Source organism: Heteronotia binoei, chromosome 4 (genome assembly GCF_032191835.1).
Source record: "Heteronotia binoei isolate CCM8104 ecotype False Entrance Well chromosome 4, APGP_CSIRO_Hbin_v1, whole genome shotgun sequence".
Taxonomy (NCBI): domain Eukaryota; kingdom Metazoa; phylum Chordata; class Lepidosauria; order Squamata; family Gekkonidae; genus Heteronotia; species Heteronotia binoei.
Window position 1 is genome coordinate 180,855,156 of NC_083226.1, and position 21,662 is coordinate 180,876,817.

General features: G+C 52.4%; 1 protein-coding gene across 1 annotated transcript in view; it reads right to left on the reverse strand.

Moving 5' to 3' along the window:
- DCAF12 (DDB1 and CUL4 associated factor 12) overlaps positions 1-16,338 on the reverse strand; it is a 76,777-nt gene extending 60,439 nt beyond the window's left edge. The window contains exons 1-2 of the mRNA XM_060236244.1: positions 16,207-16,338; positions 7,956-8,210 (exon numbers count right to left, since the gene is read on the reverse strand). Of these exons, the coding sequence (XP_060092227.1) occupies positions 7,956-8,210; positions 16,207-16,266 (315 nt within the window). The 5' untranslated portion in view covers positions 16,267-16,338. The remainder of the gene's footprint in view (positions 1-7,955; positions 8,211-16,206) is intronic.
- Positions 16,339-21,662: the final 5,324 nt, after the last annotated feature.

A 21,662-nucleotide genomic window follows, 5' to 3' on the forward strand; every position in this document is an offset into this window, starting at 1 on the left:
CCCCTGCACAACTCAGGAAACTCACAAACACCTCCCCCTTAAATTCTCAAGACCTTCATTGCTGTCAGGTGGCCACCAAGCCTCTGTTGACAAACCTCCAAGGAAGGAGAGCCCACCCCCTCCCGAGGAGGAAGCCTGTTCCACTGAGGAGCTGCTCTGACTCATAGAATCATAGAGTTGGAAGGATCCTCCAGGGTCATCTAGTCCAACCCCCCACACAAGGCAGGAAACTCACAAACACCTCCCCCTAAATTCACAGGATGTTCATTGCTGTCAGATGGCCATCTAGCCTGTGCTTTAAAACTTCCAAGGAAGGAGAGCCCACCACCTCCCGAGGAAGCCTGTTCCACTGGGGAATCGCTCTAACGGTCAGGAAGTTCTTCCTAATGTCGAGCCAGAAACTCTTCTGATTTAATTTCAACCCGTTGGTTCTGGTCCTACCTTCCGGGCCACAGAAAACAATTCCACATTTTGAAGATGGTGATCTTATCACCTCTGAGCCGCCTCTCCAGACTAACAAAATTTCCGGCAGCAGAGGAGGAGATTTTGTGAATCATTCCTCAGTTCTCTGGATACTTCATCATATATATTGCTTGCCTCTTCAGCATCTGAAGATGTGCGCCGTGACTCACGACAATAATGCCCATTGGGGCCGAAAACTCCTAACTATATATGCAAGTTGATGGGGTGTGAACTGGCAGAGACTGACCAAGAGAGACATCTTGGGGTCATGGTAGAGAACTCACTGAAAATGTCAGGACAGTGTGCGATTGCAATAAAAAAGGCCATGCTGGGGATTATGAGGAAGGAAACTGAAAACAAATCAGCCGATATCATAATGCCCCTGTATAAATCGATGGTGCAGTCTCATTTGGAGTATTGTGTGCAGTTCTGGTCGCCGCACCTCAGAAAGGATATTATAGCATTGGGAAAAGTGCAGAAAAGGGCAACTAGAATGATTGAAGGGCTGGAACACTTTCCCTAAGAAGAAAGGTTAAAACGCTTGGGGCTCTTTAGCTTGGAGAAACGTCGACTGCGACATGATAGAGGTTTACAAGATAATGCATGGGATGGAGAAAGCAGAGAAAGAAGTCCTTTTCTCCCTTTCTCACAATACAAGAACTCGTGGGCATTCAATAAAATTGCTGAGCAGTCGGGTTAGAATGGATAAAAGGAAGTACTTCTTCACCCACAGTGTGATTAACATGTGGAATTCACTGCCACAGGAGATGATGGTGGCTACAAGTGTAGCCAGCTTCAAGAGGGGATTAGATAAAAATATGGAGCAGAGGTCCATCAGTGGCTGTTAGCCACAGTATATTATTGGAACTGTCTGGGGCAGTGATGCTCTGTATTCTTGGTGCTTGGGGGGAGGCAAAGTGGAAGGGCTTCTAGACCCACTTGTGAACCTCCTGATGGCACTTGGGATTTTTTTTTTTTGGCCACTGTGTGACACAGAGTGTTGGACTGGATGGGCCATTGGCCTGATCCAACATGGCTTCTCTTATGTTCTTATGTGACACAGAGTGTTGGACTGGATGGGCCACTGGCCTGATCCAACAGGGCTTCTCTTATGTTCTTATGTGACACAGAGTGTTGGACTGGATGGGCCATTGGCCTGATCCAACATGGCTTCTCTTATGTTCTTATGTGACACAGAGTGTAGGACTGGATGGGCCACTGGCCTGATCCAACAGGGCTTCTCTTATGTGACACAGAGTGTTGGACTGTATGGGCCATTGGCCTGATCCAACATGGCTTCTCTTATGTTCTTATGTGACTCAGAGTGTTGGACTGGATGGGCCATTGGCCTGATCCAACAGGGCTTCTCTTATGTTCTTATGTGACTCAGAGTGTTGGACTGGATGGGCCATTGGCCTGATCCAACATGGCTTCTCTTATGTTCTTATGTGACTCAGAGTGTTGGACTGGATGGGCCATTGGCCTGATCCAACATGGCTTCTCTTATGTTCTTATGTGACACAGAGTGTTGGACTGGATGGGCCATTGGCCTGATCCAACAGGGCTTCTCTTATGTTCTTATGTGACTCAGAGTGTTGGACTGGATGGTCCATTGGCCTGATCCAACATGGCTTCTCTTATGTTCTTCTGTGACACAGAGTGTTGGACTGGATGGTCCATTGGCCTGATCCAACAGGGCTTCTCTTATGTTCTTATGTGACACAGAGTGTTGGACTGGATGGGCCATTGGCCTGATCCAACAGGGCTTCTCTTATGTTCTTCTGTGACACAGAGTGTTGGACTGGAGGGGCCATTGGCCTGATCCAACAGGGCTTCTCTTATGTTCTTCTGTGACACAGAGTGTTGGACTGGAGGGGCCACTGGCCTGATCCAACAGGGCTTCTCTTATGTTCTTCTGTGACACAGAGTGTTGGACTGGATGGGCCATTGGCCTGATCCAACAGGGCTTCTCTTATGTTCTTCTGTGACACAGAGTGTTGGACTGGAGGGGCCACTGGCCTGATCCAACAGGGCTTCTCTTTTGTTCTTATGTGACACAGAGTGTTGGACTGGAGGGGCCACTGGCCTGATCCAACAGGGCTTCTCTTATGTTCTTCTGTGACACAGAGTGTTGGACTGGAGGGGCCACTGGCCTGATCCAACAGGGCTTCTCTTATGTTCTTCTGTGACACAGAGTGTTGGACTGGATGGGCCATTGGCCTGATCCAACAGGGCTTCTCTTATGTTCTTCTGTGACACAGAGTGTTGGACTGGATGGGCCATTGGCCTGATCCAACATGGCTTCTCTCATGTTCTTATGTGACTCAGAGTGTTGGACTGGATGGTCCATTGGCCTGATCCAACAGGGCTTCTCTTTTGTTCTTATGTGACACAGAGTGTTGGACTGGAGGGGCCACTGGCCTGATCCAACAGGGCTTCTCTTTTGTTCTTATGTGACACAGAGTGTTGGACTGGAGGGGCCACTGGCCTGATCCAACAGGGCTTCTCTTATGTTCTTATGTGACTCAGAGTGTTGGACTGGATGGGCCATTGGCCTGATCCAACATGGCTTCTCTCATGTTCTTATGTGACTCAGAGTGTTGGACTGGATGGTCCATTGGCCTGATCCAACATGGCTTCTCTTATGTTCTAATCCCTTGAGTTGCAAAAACCAACACAGTATAGCCACAAAAGGCTAAAAGATATGGCACTGGATGAGCCCCTTGGGTTAGAAGGTGCCCAATATGCTACTGGGGAAGAGCAGAGGGCAAGTCCAAGTAACCGCAGAAAAAGTGAAGCAGCGGGGCCAAAGCCGAAAGGACGTTCAGCTGTGGATGTGTCTGATGGTGAAAGAACAGCCCGATGCTGCAAAGAACCATACTGCATTGGAACGACAAGAGATGGCAAGACTGAACATCGACATATTGGGAATCAGCGAACTAAAATGGATGGGAATGGGTGAATTTAACTCAGAGGATCACTACATCTATTGTTGTGGGCAAGAGTCCTGTAGAAGAAATGGTGTGGCCTTTATAGTTAACAAGAGAGTGAGAAAGGCAGAGTGTTGGACTGGATGGGCCATTGGCCTGATCCAACATGGCTCCTCTTATGTTCTTCTGTGACACAGAGTGTTGGACTGGAGGGGCCACTGGCCTGATCCAACATGGCTTCTCTTATGTTCTTCTGTGACACAGAGTGTTGGACTGGAGGGGCCACTGGCCTGATCCAACATGGCTTCTCTTATGTTCTTCTGTGACACAGAGTGTTGGACTGGAGGGGCCACTGGCCTGATCCAACAGGGCTTCTCTTACGTTCTTCTGTGACACAGAGTGTTGGACTGGATTGACCACTGGCCTGATCCAACAGGGCTTCTCTTACGTTCTTCTGTGACACAGAGTGTTGGACTGGAGGGTCCACTGGCCTGATCCAACAGGGCTTCTCTTATGTTCTTATGTGACACAGAGTGTTGGACTGGATTGACCACTGGCCTGATCCAACAGGGCTTCTCTTACGTTCTTCTGTGACACAGAGTGTTGGACTGGAGGGTCCACTGGCCTGATCCAACAGCGCTTCTCTTATGTTCTTATGTGATGAAGAGTGTTGGACTGGATGGGCCATTGGCCTGATCCAACAGGGCTTCTCTTACGTTCTTCTGTGACACAGAGTGTTGGACTGGATGGGCCACTGGCCTGATCCAACAGGGCTTCTCTTATGTTCTTATGTGATGAAGAGTGTTGGACTGGATGGGCCACTGGCCTGATCCAACAGGGCTTCTCTTATGTTCTTATGTGACACAGAGTGTTGGACAGGAGGGGCCATTGGCCTGATCCCACATGGCTTCTCTTATTTTCTCCTCCCCTGCCACAAATGTTGTTAGTCTTTAAGGTTCTACTGGACTCTCGCTCTTTTCTGTTGCAACAGACAGACTAAAGTGGTGACCCATCTGAATCCATTGTCCCTCAACAGACAGCAACTTGCTAAAGGACGCCCAGCAACGTCTCTCGCGCGGAACACATCGAGAACTCATTTCGCACCACATCCTGGCCTGAGATTCGGGAAGCAAGAACCCTGAGGCTTCGAAGTTCACCCAGCCGGTTCTGGCAAAGCGCCATGTCTGGGCCTGCCTTCTCAATTCCCGAGGAACAGGAACGGAGCCAACCGGGAACTTCGCCGAGATGTAACAAACGAGCCGGGAAGCAACAACTCATCATTCCGCAGAAGCGACAAACATCACATGGAGTGGAAATGAATGCAAGCTAGTCACGCCTAATTCTAAAGCAGCAGAAGAAGGCCAAATACATAATTATACTTTGGACTTGTGTACATCAATGTAAATCTAGTTCTAAGACAGCAAGGACACCCCCTCCTCCACCCAACAGGCAACAGACACAGGCCGTAGAACAACAGGCGAGGACACTGTTTCTGCGACTGGCTGGTAAAGATAATCCTCTGTTTAAGGCTGAAGTTGTTTGGTACTGGATCAGCTCAGCTCCCGATAGGGTAAATACAGTAACACAGGGCAGTTACAAACAGAAGGGGGGAGGGAGAAATATATGCCGAGGTTCACTATCAGGATTGCTACTATCACAAAGAAGGAACACTTGAAGATTGCACTATGCCTCAATTAATCTAATTATCTTTCTGGTACCACGGAAGTTCCTTTTGGTTTCTGCTGCGACACAGTAATATGGGAAAACTAAAGTCACAGCCCAACATTAAATCCTTTCAGCTGCTAGAACATCAGCAATAGAGTTCCAGTTGTACTTATTTTTTATGCACTACTAAGAACATTAGAAGAATCCAGCCGGATCAGACCAGGGAGGGTCCATCTAGTCCAGCCTCCTGGCTCACACAGTGGCTAGCCAGTTCCTCTGGAGGGCCAACAACAGGGCAGAGAGGCCGAGGCTTTCCCCTGAGAAGAACATCAGAAGAGCCTTGCTGGATCAGACCAGTGAGGGTCCATCTAGTCCAGCCTCCTGTCTCACACAGTGGTCAGCCAGTTCCTCTGGAGGGACAACAACAGGGTAGAGAGGCCGAGGCCTTCCCCTGAGAAGAACATCAGTAGAGCCCTGCTGGGTCAGACCAGGGAGGGTCCAGCCTCCTGTCTCACACAGGGGGCAACCAGTTCCTCTGGAGGGCCAACAATAGGGCAGAGAGGCCGAGGTCTTCCCCTAAGAAGAACATCAGAAGAGCCCTGCTGGTTCAGACCAGGGAGGGTCCATCTAGTCCAGCCTCCTGTCTCACACAGCAGCCAACCAGTTCCTCTGGAGGGCCAACAACAGGGCAGAGAGGCCGAGGCCTTCCCCTGAGAAGAACATCAGAAGAGCCCTGCTGGTTCAGACCAGGGAGGGTCCATCTAGTCCAGCCTCCTGTCTCACACAGTGGCCAGCCTGTTCCTCTGGAGGGCCAACAACAGGGCAGAGAGGCCGAGGCCTTCCCCTGAGAAGAACATCAGAAGAGCCCTGCTGGATCAGACCAGGGAGGGTCCATCTAGTCCAGCCTCCTGTCAGGAGCCAACCAGTTTTTCTGAAGGGCCAAAAACAGGGCAGAGAGGCTGAGGCCTTCCCCTGAGAAGAACATCAGAAGAGCCCTGCTGGATCAGACCAGGGAGGGTCCATCTAGTCCAGCCTCCAGTCTCACACAGTTGCCAGCCAGTTCCTCTGGAGGGCCAACAACAGGGCAGAGAGACCGAGGCCTTCCCCTGAGAACAACAGTAGAGCCCTGCTGGGTCAGACCAGGGAGGGTCCATCTAGTCCAGCCTCCTGTCTCACACAGGGGCCAACCAGTTCCTCTGGAGGGCCAACAACAGGGCAGAGAGACCGAGGCCTTCCCCTGAGAACAACAGTAGAGCCCTGCTGGGTCAGACCAGGGAGGGTCCATCTAGTCCAGCCTCCTGTCTCACACAGGGGCCAACCAGTTCCTCTGGAGGTCCAACAACAGGGCAGAGAGGCCGAGGCCTTCCCCTGAGAAGAACATCAGAAGAGCCCTGCTGGGTCAGACCAGGGAGGGTCCATCTAGTTCATCCTCCTGTCTCACACAGTTGCCAGCCAGTTCCTCTGGAGGGCCAATAACAGGTGACAGAGGCTGAGGCCTTCCCCTGAGAAGGACATCAGAAGAGCCCTGCTGGCTCATTTAATCCTAATTTCCAACTTCACTTAATCCTAATCCATGAAATTTATGCAGATTGCTCCTGAAGCAGCTGAGTATATGGCATATATAACACATATTTAAACCCAATAGTACACGGTGACTCAATGACCCAATGACTAAGTGCCATGAAGAAACTTAGGACATCTTAAATTACTGAAGTCTCTGATTTCCTTTATGTATCCTTAACTGGGCCGATGATCACTCCTTTATCAAATGGTGCAAACGGTATATATACTTTTTCAATACAGTCCTCCATACATCTGGATAAGAAACATTTATGCAATTTATTGATTTTTTAAAAAAATTCTATAGGATATCCCGTGATTTGCAAACCGCCTTCAGAGCCAATATCGGCTGAGAAACGGAAAACAGGAACTTGAAAGACGAGACCCGCTGCCAAAAAATACAGACGAGATTCCAGCTGGAACCTCTGCTTTGCCTGCCTGGTTTTGCTAACTTGCTGAGGTGTTAGAACAACGCTGGAGTCCAGCAGCGCCTTTAAGACCGACAAGTGTTATTCAGAACGTCAGCTTCCGGGCGCATGCACACCGGAATAAAACTTCGTCGGTTTTAAAGGCGCCAGTGGACTCCAACATGGTTCTTTTGCTTCAGACCAACACCGCTGCCCAGCTGGATCTATTTACCATGGTGTTTACAGCTATCAGGAGCCCCGTGGCGCAGAGTGGTAAAGCTGCAGCACTGCAGCCCTAAGCTCTGCTCACGACCTGAGTTCCATCCCCGGCGGAAGCTGGGTTTTCAGATAGCTGGCCCAAGGTTGACTCAGCCTTCCATCCTTCCGAGGTAGGTCAAATGAGTCCCCAGCTTGCTGGGGGGAAAGTGCAGATGACTGAGGAAGGCAATGGCAAACCACCCCATAAAAAGCCTGCCGTGAAAACGCTGTGAAAGCAACGTCACCCCAGAGTCGGAAACGGCTGGTGCTTGCACAGGGGACCTTTCCTATCTACACTGAAGGAGCCTCGTGGCGCAGAGTGGTAAAGCTGCAGTACTGCAGTCGGAGCCCTCTGCTCATGACCTGAGTTCGATCCCTGGTGGAAGCTGGGTTTTCAGGTAGCCGGCTCGAGGTTGACTCAGCCTTCCATCCTTCCGAGGTGGGTAAAATGAGTCCCCAGCTTGCTGGGGGGAAAGCATAGATGACTGGGGAAGGCAGTGGCAAAGCACCCCGTAAAAAGCCTGCCGTGAAAACGCTGTGAAAGCAACGTCACCCCGGAGTCGGAAACGACTGGTGCTTGCACAGGGGACCTTTCCTTTCCTTTTTTCCTTACAGCTAATGCACAGAGGGGAGGGGGGGTGGAATCGAGGAAACCAGAGAGACCCCTACTCACTGTGTTGCATTTTGTCCCGCACACCACTTGCCGGTGATTCAGCCACTGAGAAGCGAACACTTTATTCAGGGTCCCGAGGTGGAATTCCCGTTCCTTCAGGAGGCTGGGCAGCTGCTGGGCTGCGTAGCCGTGCAGGAGCCGGTGGTAGCTGGACTCATTCTGCAGCCGCACCTCTCTTCCTTTCAGGTAGCACACCAGGGACCTTTTAACCGGGGGGAGCCGCTTCCTTTTGTGGACTGAGTGATCCCAACCATACTGGAGAGAAAGCATCGACAGGACGTTGCAGGAAAACTCGGAAACTATGACATCTTCTAAAACACATGTTAGATTGCAGGGGTGGTCGACGGTAGCCAGTTTGGTGTAGTGGTTAAGTGCGCGGACTCTTATCTGGGAGAACCGGGTTTGATTCCCCACTTCTCCACTTGCACCTGCTAGCATGGCCTTGAGTCAGCCATAGCTCTGGCAGAGGTTGTCCTTGAAAGGGCAGCTGCTGTGAGAGCCCTCTCCAGCCCCACCCACCTCACAGGGTGTCTGTTGTGGGGGAAGAAGGGAAAGGAGATTGTGAGCCGCTCTGAGACTCTTCGGAGTGGAGGGCGGGATATAAATCCAATATCTTCTTCTTCTCCGGATGCGTTTTGCCTACAACTCTCATCAGCCCCAGTCACTAGCCATGCTGGCTGGGGCTGAAGGGAGTTGTAGGCAAAAAAACATCTGGAGAGCTACCGTCGGCCACCCGTTATATTGAAATGTCCAGTATCACCTCTCTGGAAGAGGAACGTTGCATTTAAAGTCACATTAGGGATCCTTTAACCGGGTCAAATGAACACTCTTTTGTCAAATGTGGCAACTAGGTACAGAAGAAGAAAGAAGGAAGGAGGAGGAGGAAATCTGCAGATTTATACCCCACCCTTTTCTCTGAATCAGAGACTCAGAGCGGCTAACAATCTCCTATATCTTCTCCCCCCACAACAGACACCCTGTGAGGTGGGGGCAGATTTATTCCGCGCCCTTCTCCCTGAATCAGAGACTCAGAGCGGCTTACAATCTCCTGTATCTTCTCCCCCAACAACAGACACCCTGTGAGGTGGGTGGGGCTGAGAAGACTCTCACAACAGCTGCCCTTTCAAGGACAGAGACTCAGAGTGGCTTACAATCTCCTATATCTTCTCCCCCCACAACAGACATCCTGTGAGGTGGGTGGGGCTGAGAGGGCTCTCAGAGCAGCTGCCCTTTCAAGGACAGAGACTCAGAGCGGCTTACAATCTCCTTTATCTTCTCCCCCCACAACAGACACCCTGTGAGGTGGGGGCAGATTTATTCCCCGCCCTTCTCCCTGAATCAGAGACTCAGAGCGGCTTACAATCTCCTGTATCTTCTCCCCCAACAACAGACACCCTGTGAGGTGGGTGGGGCTGAGAAGATCTCACAACAGCTGCCCTTTCAAGGACAGAGACTCAGAGTGGCTTACAATCTCCTATATCTTCTCCCCCCACAACAGACATCCTGTGAGGGGGGTGGGGCTGAGAGGGCTCTCAGAGCAGCTGCCCTTTCAAGGACAGAGACTCAGAGCGGCTTACAATCTCCTTTATCTTCTCCCCCCACAACAGACACCCTGTGAGGTGGGGGCAGATTTATTCCCCGCCCTTCTCCCTGAATCAGAGACTCAGAGCAGCTTACAATCTCCTGTATCTTCTACCCCAACAACAGACACCCTGTGAGGTGGGTGGGGCTGAGAAGACTCTCACAACAGCTGCCCTTTCAAGGACAGAGACTCAGAGTGGCTTACAATCTCCTATATCTTCTCCCCCCACAACAGACATCCTGTGAGGTGGGTGGGGCTGAAAGGGCTCTCAGAGCAGCTGCCCTTTCAAGGACAGAGACTCAGAGTGGCTTACAATCTCCTATATCTTCTCCCCCCACAACAGACACCCTGTGAGGTGTGTGGGGCTGAGAGGGCTCTCACAGCAGCTGCCCTTTCAAGGACAGAGACTCAGAGTGGCTTACAATCTCCTATATCTTCTCTCCCCACAACAGACATCCTGTGAGGTGGGTGGGGCTGAGAGGGCTCTCAGAGCAGCTGCCCTTTCAAGGACAGAGACTCAGAGTGGCTTACAATCTCCTTTATCTTCTCCCCCCACAACAGACACCCTGTGAGGTGTGTGGGGCTGAGAGGGCTCTCCCAGAAGCTGCCCTTTCAAGGACAATGTGAGGGCTATAGCTTACCCAAGGCCATTCCAGCAGCTGCAAGTGGAGGAGTGGGGAATCCAACCCGGTTCTCCCAGATAAGAGTCCGCACACTTAACCACTACACCAAACTGGTTTTCCCAAAGATGTTTGCGGTGCGTCAAGATTTAAAAGACATGCCTTTAGTTCAAATTTTTAGGTTGCCATCACATGAAAAGACTTTCCCTCTAGAGAATTCCCCTCCCGAGAATTCCAGTTTTGCAGAAAGAACGGCAGCCACTTTTGTTATGTCCACAAAGGCAAAATTCATAAGAGTCCTTTTGGGAAAGCCACAGCAATTAAAGCAATATGCCATCCGTTTTAAGCCTGTGGGACAGAAATACTTTAACTGCATTTGGCCTCCAACCAACCCTTCCTCTTAGAAACACAGGACTGAAAGGGACCTCAACGGTCATCTAGTCCAACCTCCTGCATAAGGCAGGAAATCCACAACTACCTCCCCCACTGAATTCTGGTCTAAAAGGAAGCAAAAAAATCCCTCCAGGCTTCCTGGGCCAGTCTGGCCAGGAAATAAATTCCTTCCTGTCCCCAAAGCAGCTTTTTAAATGTTTTGGGATAGATACCTTTGGTCCCTCCTCAAAACTCAGACTTTAGAAAGGATCTTTGTTTAAAAAATTTACTATGATCAATACACAACATTTATTTTAAGTGCTATAGAGATAGGAACCCCACAGTAAAGTTTGCTGGTTGTTTTATTTAATACGGTCCAACAATCCCAGCGGCGCAGAATGGTAAAGCTGCAGTACTGCAGTCCTAAGCTCTGCTCACGACCTGAGTTCAATCCCAACAGAAGCTGGGTTCAGGTAGCCAGCTTAAGGTTGACTCAGCCTTCCATCCTTCCGAGGTCAGTCAAATGAATCCCCAGCTTGCTGGGGGGGGGGGGGGGAGTGCAGATGACTGGGGAAGGCAATGGCAAACCGCCCCGTAAAAAGTCTGCCGTGAAAACGTTGCGAAAGCGACGTCACCCCAAAGTCGGAAACGACTGGTGCTTGCGCAGGGGACCTTTCCTTTCCTTTTCCTAAGCTGTGGAGTCTTGTGAGCAAAAAATTCTGCTTTGGGAGCTACTGGCATGAAAGTTGTGAGCCACTGCACAAATTAGAACAAAGCAGGAGTCAAGCGTCACCTTTAAGACCGACCAATTTGTATTCAGAACGTCAGCTTTCCTGTGCTCTGAATTAAATGTGGTTGGTCTTAAAGGTGGAACTTCACTCCTGCTTTGCTCTGCTGCTTCAGACCAACACGGCAGTGCCCGCTTGGGTCTAACTGCACAAATTAGTTTGCTCTGAGGACATTTTTCCTGAGCTAAGGCAAAAATGTGTGAGTTGGAGGCTGAAAAGCTGTGCGCTGGCTCACACTAACTCAGCTTGGAGGGAACACTGGTGCTATTTCCTATCCCAAGACCAAGCGCTTGGATTGGAAGAGGCAGGAGAACCTTTTCCTCTTGTAAGCAAGAGTTTGGGGGTGGAGCCTGAGGAAGGCGGAGCTTAGACAAGGGAGGGGCCTCAGGCCCTGCCTGGGGTGGGTGGACAGAGTTGCCAGATCCCCCTTGGGAAACTCCTAAAGATTTGGGGGCGGAGCCTGGGGAGGACAGGGACCTCAGTAGGCTACAAGGCCCTAAAGTCCACCCTTCAAAGCAGCCATTTCCTCCAGGGGAACTGATCTCTGTAGCCTGGATATGTATTGTAATTCCAGGGTACCCCCAGGTCCCTCCTGGAGGTTGGCACCCCCGCCTGGAGACAAGCTGGAATCCCAGGAGATCTCCAGCCCCCACCGGGAGTTGGCAGCCCCACCTACAGCCCTTAACGCTTGCCAGTGGGGCTTATATCTCTGTCGCCCACCCCACCCAATAAAGGACCAGATGGTGTGCAGAAAGATGCTCAGCCTCTACTTGCAGAGCAAATTTTTTTCTTGGGGATGGGGGGGTTCCATGTCTGTCTAAGGGGTGCCCCTGCCTGCCCCCCCCCCGGGGGGCTTCAGCCCTGCCCCCTCCTCCCCAGCCTTCCAACTAGGGTTGCCAAGTCCAATTCAAGAAATATCTGGGGACTTTGGGAGTGGAGCCAGGAGACTTTGGGGGTGGAGCCAGGAGGCTTTGGGGGTGGAGCCAGGAAGCACTGGGGGTGGAGCCAGGAGCAAAGGTGTGAAGAGCATCATTGAACTCCAAAGGGAGTTCTGGCCATCACACATAAAAGGGACCACGCACCTTTTTAGATGCCTTCCTTCCATAGGAAATAATGAAGGATAGGGGCACCTTCTTTGCGGGTGTCTAGAATTGGACCCCCTGGTCCAATCCTTTTGAAACCTGGGGGGTATTTTGGGGAGAGGCAGTGGATGCCGTGCTGAAAATGTGGCGCCTCTACCTCAAAAGACAGCCCCCCCCCAGATACTCACTGATCAATTCTCCATTATCCCCTACGGGAATCAAGTCTCCATAGGGAATAATAGAGTGTCCGGGAGACATCTCCCTCCCTCCCCCATTCCCTGCTTTCTGATGACGCTGAAGCGGGGGGAGGGGCTCCAATCCGGGGGATCCCCTGCCCCCACCTGGGGATTGGCAACCCAACCTTCCAGACCCACCTGCCCCTTCCTCTTGAGCGCAAAGCCCTCCCAGGCGGCTTTCCGTTTACACGGCGCCCGCAACATGGACGGAGCCGTTTGCAAGGCGAAGCCCGAGTCGGTTGGGGAGGATCCGAACACCGAATGCAAACGAGATCTCGGGCGGGAGCTCCTTGCAAGGGCGGGGGGGGGGGGGGGGGCTTGCAAGGAACGACCCCCCCCCCCCCAGCCGAGGAAATGCAACTGCTGCCCCCCCTCCGACCCACCCTCGGCGCCAAAGCACGGCTCCCGACACGCGTCTGACGCGCGTCCGGTTCAGACGCACCAGCCTCCGCTGCAAAAGCGCCCGCTGCAGAAGGGCTCTTTTCAGCAATGGGTGGAGGGGGGCGGGATATAAATCTCGCGGTCTCAGCGGAGCATTCATGTTGGGAGAGGAATCGAGCCTCGTTCACACGTTACGTTGGGGAAAAAAGCGGGCACAACCCGTGCACGGGACACGCCTGAGCGCAACGCCCTTCTCGAGGAGCGCCAAACATTGAGGTTTACGTCATTTTTAAGAAGGAAAGAGAAACCGGGAGCTGGGTTGAGACTAAAAACAGGGTTGAGCCCTACACACGTGCGATTACCGCGAAAACGACTCTGCGGGTTCACCAAACCCAAAGCGTGCTCACTGTTGGCGGGCCGCGCGTCCGAACTCGCCGTTAACGAGCCCGGAACGCGTCTCCGGTTCCTTTTTCTTTCCGCCGGGGCGCGCAGCAATTCGCGCGTTCCCCTCGACGCGTGTCAGCGCCTTATTTTTTTTTTCTCTCCTAGCAAACGCGCCGGCTCCGGCTTGCAAAGAGGGCTGCGCGCGGGCAAAGACGCGCGTTCAGCGCCACGTGTGCACGGAAAACACTCTGGAGACCGGCCTACTAAAGGGCAGGCGAGGGACTGGGTGGGGGGCAGAGGCGGCCTGCGGCGGTGGGGGAGACCGAACAGCCGATGGAAGTCCAGGGAAGCCTCTCTCCGGCCCCCTTCCCCAAAAAATGGAGCCTCCATGGCGAGAGGCAGTGCAGCTCTGCAAAAGGGGGATTGACAGAAAGGACGCCAGAAAGGGGCTGCTTGCGACCATGGGGGGGGAGGAAGCCTAGGGTTGCCAATCCCCAGGTGGGGGCAGGGGATCCCCCGGTTTGGAGGCCCTCCCTCCGCTTCAGGGTCATCAGAAAGCAGGGGGAGGGGAGGGAAATGTCTGCTGGGCACTCCATGATTCCTTAAGGAGACTGATTCCGATAGGGTATAATGGAGAATCAACCCACGGGTATCTGGGGCTCGGCGGTGGCTGTTTTTGGAGTTAGAGACACCAAATTCGCAGCACAGCATCCAGTGCCTCTCCCCAAAAGACCCTTCAAGTTTCAAAAGGATAGGACCATGGGGTCAAATTCTATGAGCCCCCAAAGAAGGTACCCCTATCCTTCATTATTTCCAATGGAGGGAAGGCATCTAAAAGGAGCACGGTGTGATGGCCAGAACTCCCTTTGGAGTTCAATCGTGCTTGCCACACCCTGTGCTCCCGGCTCCACCCCCCCCCCCCCCCCCAGTCTCCTGGCTGCACCTCCAAATGTCCCCAGATATTTCTTGAATTGGACCTGGCAACTCAAGGGAATACCCCCAAGGGAGAACCCAATTCTTCTCCTCCCCCCCAAAAAACAGAATTCCAAAATCCGTATCCAACGCAGACGCCCCAGAAGCCTCACCCAAGCAGGGGTCAGTCTAGACGCCCTCGAAGGAACCCCACAGCCAGCTTTCCCTGACTCCCGGCTCCACCCCCCAAGTCCCCAGATCTCTCTTGAATTGGACCTGGAAGCCCCGCCCCAAGGGGGAACGCAATTCTCCCCTCCAAAAAAGCCTGGCAGAAGCCCCACTAAAGTGGGGGTCAGCCTAGATAACCTCGAAGGAACTCCGCAGCCAGCTTTCCTTGACTCCTGGCTCCGCCCCCAAAGTCCCCAGACCTCTCTTGAACTGGACCTGGAAACTCAATTCTGCCAGCCCCAGAAGCCCCACCCAGCGGGGGTCAGTCTAGACGCCCTCGAGGGAACCCCGCAGCCAGCTTTCCCTGACTCCCGGCTCCACCCCCAAAGTCCCCAGACCTCTCTTGAATTGGACTTGGAAACTCAATTCTCCCCTCTAAGAAGCCCCAGCCAAGCGGGGGTCAGTCTAGATGCCCTCAAGAGACCTCCGCAGACAGCTTCCCTGACTCCCGGCTCCGCCCCCAAAGTCCCCAGACCTCTCTTGAATTGGATCTGGAAGCCCCCCACCAAGGGGGAACTCAATTCTCCCCTCCAAAAAAAACCTGGGAGGCCCCAGAATCTCCACCCAAGCAGGGGTCAGTGTAGACCACCTAGAGGGAACCCCGCAGCCCGATTTCCCTGACTCCACCTCCAAAGTCTCCTGGCTCCGCCCCCAAAGTCCTCTCTTGAATTGGACCTGGAAACTCAATTCTTCCCTCCAAGAAGCCCCAGCCAAGTGGGGGTCAGTCTAGATGCCCTCAAGAGACCTCCGCAGACAGCTTTCCCTGACTCCCGGCTCCGCCCCCAAAGTCCCCAGACCTCTCTTGAATTGGATCTGGAAGCCCCCCCCCAAGGGGGAACTCAATTCTCCCCTCCAAAAAAAACCTGGGAGGCCCCAGAATCTCCACCCAAGCAGGGGTCAGCCCCCAAAGTCTCCCGGCTTCACCCCCAAAGTCCCCAGACCTCTCTTGAACTGGACCTGGAACCTCAATTCTCCCCTCCAAGAAGCCCCAGCCAAGCGGGGATCAGTCTAGATGCCCTTGAGAGACCTCCGCAGACAGCTTTCCCTGACTTCCGGCTCCGCCCCCAAAGTCTCCCGGCTCCGCCCCCAAAGTCCCCAGAGCTCTCTTGAATTGGACCTGGAAACTCAATTCTCCCCTCCGAAAAAGCCCCACCCAGCGGGGTCAGTCTAGACGCCCTCGAGAGACCTCCGCAGCCAGCTTTCCTTGACTCCCGGCTCCGCCCCCAAAGTCTCCCGGCCCTACCCCCAAAGTCCCCAGACCACTCTTGAATTGGACCTGGAACCTCACTTCTCCCCTCCGAAAAAGCCCCACCTAGCGGGGTCAGTCTAGGCGCCCTCGGGAGACCTCCGCAGCCAGCTTTCCTTGACTCCCAGCTCCGCCCCCAAAGTCTCCTGGCTCCGCCCCCAAAGTCTCCCGGCTCCGCCCCCAAATCTCTCTTGAACTGGACCTGGAAGCTCAATGCTCCCCTCCAAAAAGCCCCACCCAGCGGGCCCGTCTAGGCGCCCTCGAGAGACCTCCGCAGCTAGCTTTCCCTGACTCCCGGCTCCGCCCCCAAAGTCTCCCGGCTCCGCCCCCAAAGCTCTCTTGAACTGGACCTGGAAGCTCAATGCTCCCCTCCACCCAGCGGGCCCGTCTAGGCGCCCTCGCGGGGCCCGCGTGCCCTACCTGCTCCCCCGCGGCGGGGGCGGCCGCCCTCCTCTTCCTGCTAACTGTTTTCCTGGCCATGGCGCTGCTGGGGGGGGGCGCGACCCCGGCCCGGGCCGCGCATGAGGGGGGAGGGGAAGGCAAGGGCCGCCCGAGGGAGCATGGGACGCCGCCGCCGCTTCCTCCTCCTCCTCCTCAGCCGCCGACGCCGCCGCCTCCTCCGCCCGCCGACCGGGCGCCGCTCACGGCATTTTTGCGCCCGGCGGCGGCGGAAGAGGGCCGGCTTGACGGCCGCCGCGCTTTACGGCAGAGGCCCCCGCCGGCTGCGCCACAGCCGCCCGCCGTCGCCTAGCGACGCCCGGCTCTTCCGGGAGAGCCGCCCCGTCGGGCTGTTGCTAGGGCGGGCGGGAAGCGCCCTGAGCCCTCGGCAGGCGATTGGTCAAAACGCCCACTGGGGTGTTTGTTATGGAGCCCCCTTCAGGGCACTTCGGGGAACGCCAGCCTCCGTGCTTCCCGCTTTTCCAAAGGATCGAGTCCGCAGGCCTCTCGCCTAGTTTGCCCTTTGATCCCCTGAACTTCGCTTTATTCGGCTTTATTCGCATTGTTCCAGCCAAAGGAAATAAATGACTCTTCTTTATTTGCAGGGTAAGCTTCCTTCCGTTGTGCAACCTAGACAGGTGGCTACTAAACGCTTTAATTAAGTAAATAAATAAAAATATAAGGCAACTTCTCTATGGCAATGTTGCTGTGGAGCAATAAAACCATAGGCCATCCTTATTTTGTTCTTAAATATTTATATCCCGCTACTACAATGCTCAGAGGGGCTCACCATAATATATACATAAAGATACAGCCCGTACAAAATTTAAACCCAGTGCAAATAAAAAAAAAAATCCATAATTTAACCCTGCATTTCTCATTTCAAATGTAGTATCGCTATAACCTGAAAGCCGTTTGCCTCTTTTAGAAAACCTAAAAGCAATTTAAAAAGCCAGATCTTGCAGGCTTCTCTAAACGCCAGTAAACTTGGAGGTTGTCCAATTTAAGGTTCCCAGGTCTGTGTTGAAAAATACCTGGAGACTTTTGGGGGTGGGTCTAGGAGAGGGTGGGGTTTGGGGAGGGGAGGGGCATCAGTATGGCACAGTGCCACAGAGCCCACCCTTCAAAACAGCCATTTTTCTCCTGGGGAGCTGATCTCTGCCACCTGGAAATCGAATTGTAAAAACAGGAGATCTCCAGGCCCCGCCTGGAGACTGGCAACCCTACCTCAAAAGCGTATACCCTGAAACTCACGTTGGTCTCTAAATCACTGCTGGACTGACATCTAGCTGTAGAAAAGAGCCAAAGTCCTGTAGCACATAAAAGGCTAAAACCAATGTGGTGGGGTAGAAGCTTTTGTTAGGCCCCTGCTCACTTCTTCAGATCACTGAAGTTTCTGCCTTGCCCCAAGTTTTGTTCATTTTTAAGGTGCTCCTGAACTCCTGAAGGAGCGGTCATTTCTACTGCTACAGACAGACAGACCCGGCCGCTCATCTTGATCGCATCTAGCTGTTTTACAGCGGATCGGCAGGGCTACACTCTGAGACTTTTTTATGCATGCCGGTCAGTTTTAAAAATCGCCTTACGTTTGTCTCTTTTGGTCCCTCGGGCTGTACGGACATGAACACCCTGTTGGTGATTTCTCTTCTCGTGGCCCGTCGTGGGAGGAGAGGCAGGGACTCCCACCCTTCAACTGACCCTGTTTTGTCACAGTGCCTCTCTTTTTGTCACCGTGTCCTTGTTTCTTGAATGTACCAAATCTGGACCGAATGCTGAAGTTTATCCTCCAAATGCGATGTATCCGGTTAGCACCCTAACGCTAGCCTTTTCTCTTTAGTACACGATCTAGCATTGGAGAATCCAGCCTCCTGGTGGACTCCGGGAATGTCCTGGGATTACACTTTATCTCCAGACTACAGAGATTAGTTGAGAGCCAGTTTGGTGTAGTGGTTAAGTGCGCAGACTCTTACGTGGGAGAACCGGCTTGGATTCCCCACTCCTCCACTTGCAGCCGCTGGAATGGCCTTGGGTCAGTCACAGCTCTCGCAAGAGTTGTCCTTGAAAGGGCAGCTTCTGTCAGAGCCCTCTCAGCCCCACCCACCTCACAGGGTGTCTGTTGTGGTGGGAGAAGATATGGAAGACTTTACTGTTTTTGCTGGTTTATTGTTTAAATGTTATAAATTGATGTATTTTACAACTTAATCCTATGTTAGAACTTTTGTGTTGTGAGCTGCCCTGAGCCGCTTTGGTGGGAAGGGCGGGATATAAACTAAATAAAATGAAAACGAAAAATGAAATGAAGATTGTAAGGTGCTCTGAGTCTCTGATTCAGAGAGAAGAGTGGGGTATAAATCTGCAGTCTTCCTCCTCCTCCTTCTTCTGTACCTAGTTGCCCCATTTGACAAAGGAGTGTTCGTTTGGCCCAGTTAAAGGATCCCTAATGTGACTATGGGCCAGCCATAGTTCTCGCAGAGTTGTCCTTGAAAGGGCAGCATCTGGGAGAACTCTCTCAGCCCCACCTACCTCACTGTGGGGGGGTCTGTTGTTGGGGGTGGGGAGGTAAAGGAGATTGTGAGCTGCTCTGAGATTCAGAGTTTAGGGCGGGATACAAATCCAATATCTTCCCGTGGTGAAAATGCTTGCTTTAGAGCAGGGGTGGGGAACCTCCATCCCGAGGGCCATATGCGGCCCTCGAGGTCACTTGGTGTGGCCCTCGGGAATTGCTGGGCCAAACCAAGCCATGTGGCAGCATCCCTGGGGCCTGGTTGTCCATCGAGGATCGTGGGGCCCAGTCATGCTGTGCAGCAGCCTCCCCAGGGCCAGGCAGGGATCGCAGGGCCCAGACGTACTGTGCGGCAGCCTCCCTGGGGCCTGGCTAGCCGGCCAGAATTGCTGCAGGGCCTGGAAAAGTTACTGCCACAGTTCAGTTTGCACTTGATTATCCCAGATGGTGTGGCCTAACATGCTAATGTTAGGGGATGTGGCCTAATATGCTACTGAGTTCCTATGCATTTGCTTAGGGCGGTGGCCCGTGTGTGTGTGTGTGTGCCAGATGAGGCTCTCCGCACATGACTTCAAATAGAAAAACAATTGTTTGCATTAATTTTGCTGGGCTGAATCATTCTCCTTTGGCGGAGCACTGTTTTTTAAGTTCATAATTTTTTGGGGTTCAAACAATTTTATTAGTAACATATGGTAATACATTTCAATTTCTTACATCATTCATAATTACTTTTTTTATCTACCCCATCTATTACTTTCTACCCACCCCTCCCCCCGTTACTTGACCCCCGCCGGTGTTATATACTTAAAATCTTAATATTAAAGGTACCCTTAATTAATAAGAACCAACATTAATATCCTCCTCCCTCTTGTACTTAGTCATTATCAAAAATTGTCCAATGTCCTTTTATTTTCCACTCTTTTTCTACATAATTTTCATAATTTTTCATGGCCCGCAAATGATGTTATAAATATCCATATGGCCCTGGCAGAAAAAAGGTTCCCCATCCCTGCTTTAGAGCAGGGGTGGCCACCGGTAGCTCTCCAGATGTGTTTTGCCTACAACTCCCTTCAGCCCCAGCCAGCATGGCTGATGGCTGGGGCTGATGGGAGTTGTAGGCAAAAAAAAAAACTGGAGAGCTACCGATGGCCACCCCTGGTTTAGAGAGTGAATGTTATGACATTGTACCCTACTGGATTCCCTGTCCTCCTGGGGAGGGACGGTGGCTCAGTGGTAGAGCATCTGCTTGGTAAGCAGAAGGTCCCAGGTTCAATCCCCAGCATCTCCAAAAAAAGGGTCCAGGCAAATAGGCGTGAAAAACCTCAGCTTGAGACCCTGGAGAGCCATGAATGGGACTGTGGCTCAGTGGTAGAGCATCTGCTTGGTAAGCAGAAGGTCCCAGGTTCAATCCCCAGCATCTCCAAAAAAAGGGTCCAGGCAAATAGGCGTGAAAAACCTCAGCTTGAGACCCTGGAGAGCCATGAATGGGCCTGTGGCTCAGTGGCAGAGCATCTGCTTGGTAAGCAGAAGGTCCCAGGTTCAATCCCCGGCATCTCCAACTAAAAAGGTTCCAGGCAAGTGGGCGTGAATAACCTCAGCTTGAGGCCCTGGAGAGCCATGAATGGAGCTGTGGCTCCGTGGTAGAGCATCTGCTTGGTAAGCAGAAGGTCCCAGGTTCAATCCCCGGCATCTCCAACTCAAAAGGGTCCAGGCAAGTAGGCATGAAAAACCTCAGCTTGAGACCCTGGAGAGCCATGAATGGGGCTGTGGCTCAGTGGTAGAGCATCTGCTTGGTAAGCAGAAGGTCCCAGGTTCAATCCCCAGCATCTCCATCTAAAAAGGGTCCAGGCAAATAGGCGTGAAAAACCTCAGCTTGAGACCCTGGAGAGCCGCTGCCAGTCTGAGTAGACAAGACTGACTTTGATGGACCGAGGGTCTGATTCAGTATACGGCAGCTTCATATGTTCATATCTCTAGGGATTTCCCAACTTGGATCTGGCGACTCTACCCCTACCCCACTCCTCCGGGGGAGGGGAGAGACTTGGCAACCCTATCTAACATTGAAATCCAGGGCAGGAACTCCTTTGCATCCTTTTGTAGCAGGAACTCCTTTGCATATTAGGCCTCCCTGATGGAGCCAATCCTCCAAGACCTTACACGGCTCTTCTTACAGGGCCTACCGTAAGCTGCAGGAGGATTGGCTACATCAAGGGGGTTCACCCCCGCGGCATGAACAGTACAGGACCTTTAGTAGATCGTGTACCGAAGAGAAAAGGCTAGCATTAGGGTGCTAACCGGATACATCGCATTTGGAGGATAAACTTCAGCATTTGGTCCAGATTTGGTCCATTCAAGAAGCTGCAGGACTGGCTACCTCAAGGCGGTTCAAGAGCCACACAATGTATGTGAACAAAGAAGGAGTCAAGCGTTACCTTTAAGACCAGCCAATTTTTATTTAGAACGTCAGCTTTCGTGTCTCACCATGCTGGATTCCTCGTCTGATGAAGCGTGCTTAAGAGCACACGAAAGCTGACGTCCTAAATAAAACTTGGCTGGTCTTAAAGGTGCTTCTTGACTCCTGCTTTGTTCAGCTCGGATCTAACAATATGTGTGAAAGAGATTGTGTGCTCGGATCTAACAATATGTGTGAAAGAGATGATGTGCTCGGATCTAACAATCTGTGTGAAAGAGATGGTGTGCTCGGATCTAACAATCTGTGTGAAAGAGATTGTGTGCTCAGATCTAACAATCTGTGTGAAAGAGATGATGTGCTCGGATCTAACAATATGTGTGAAAGAGATGGTGTGCTCGGATCTAACAATATGTGTGAAAGAGATGGTGTGCTCGGATCTAACAATATGTGTGAAAGAGATTGTGTGCTCAGATCTAACAATCTGTGTGAAAGAGATGATGTGCTCGGATCTAACAATCTGTG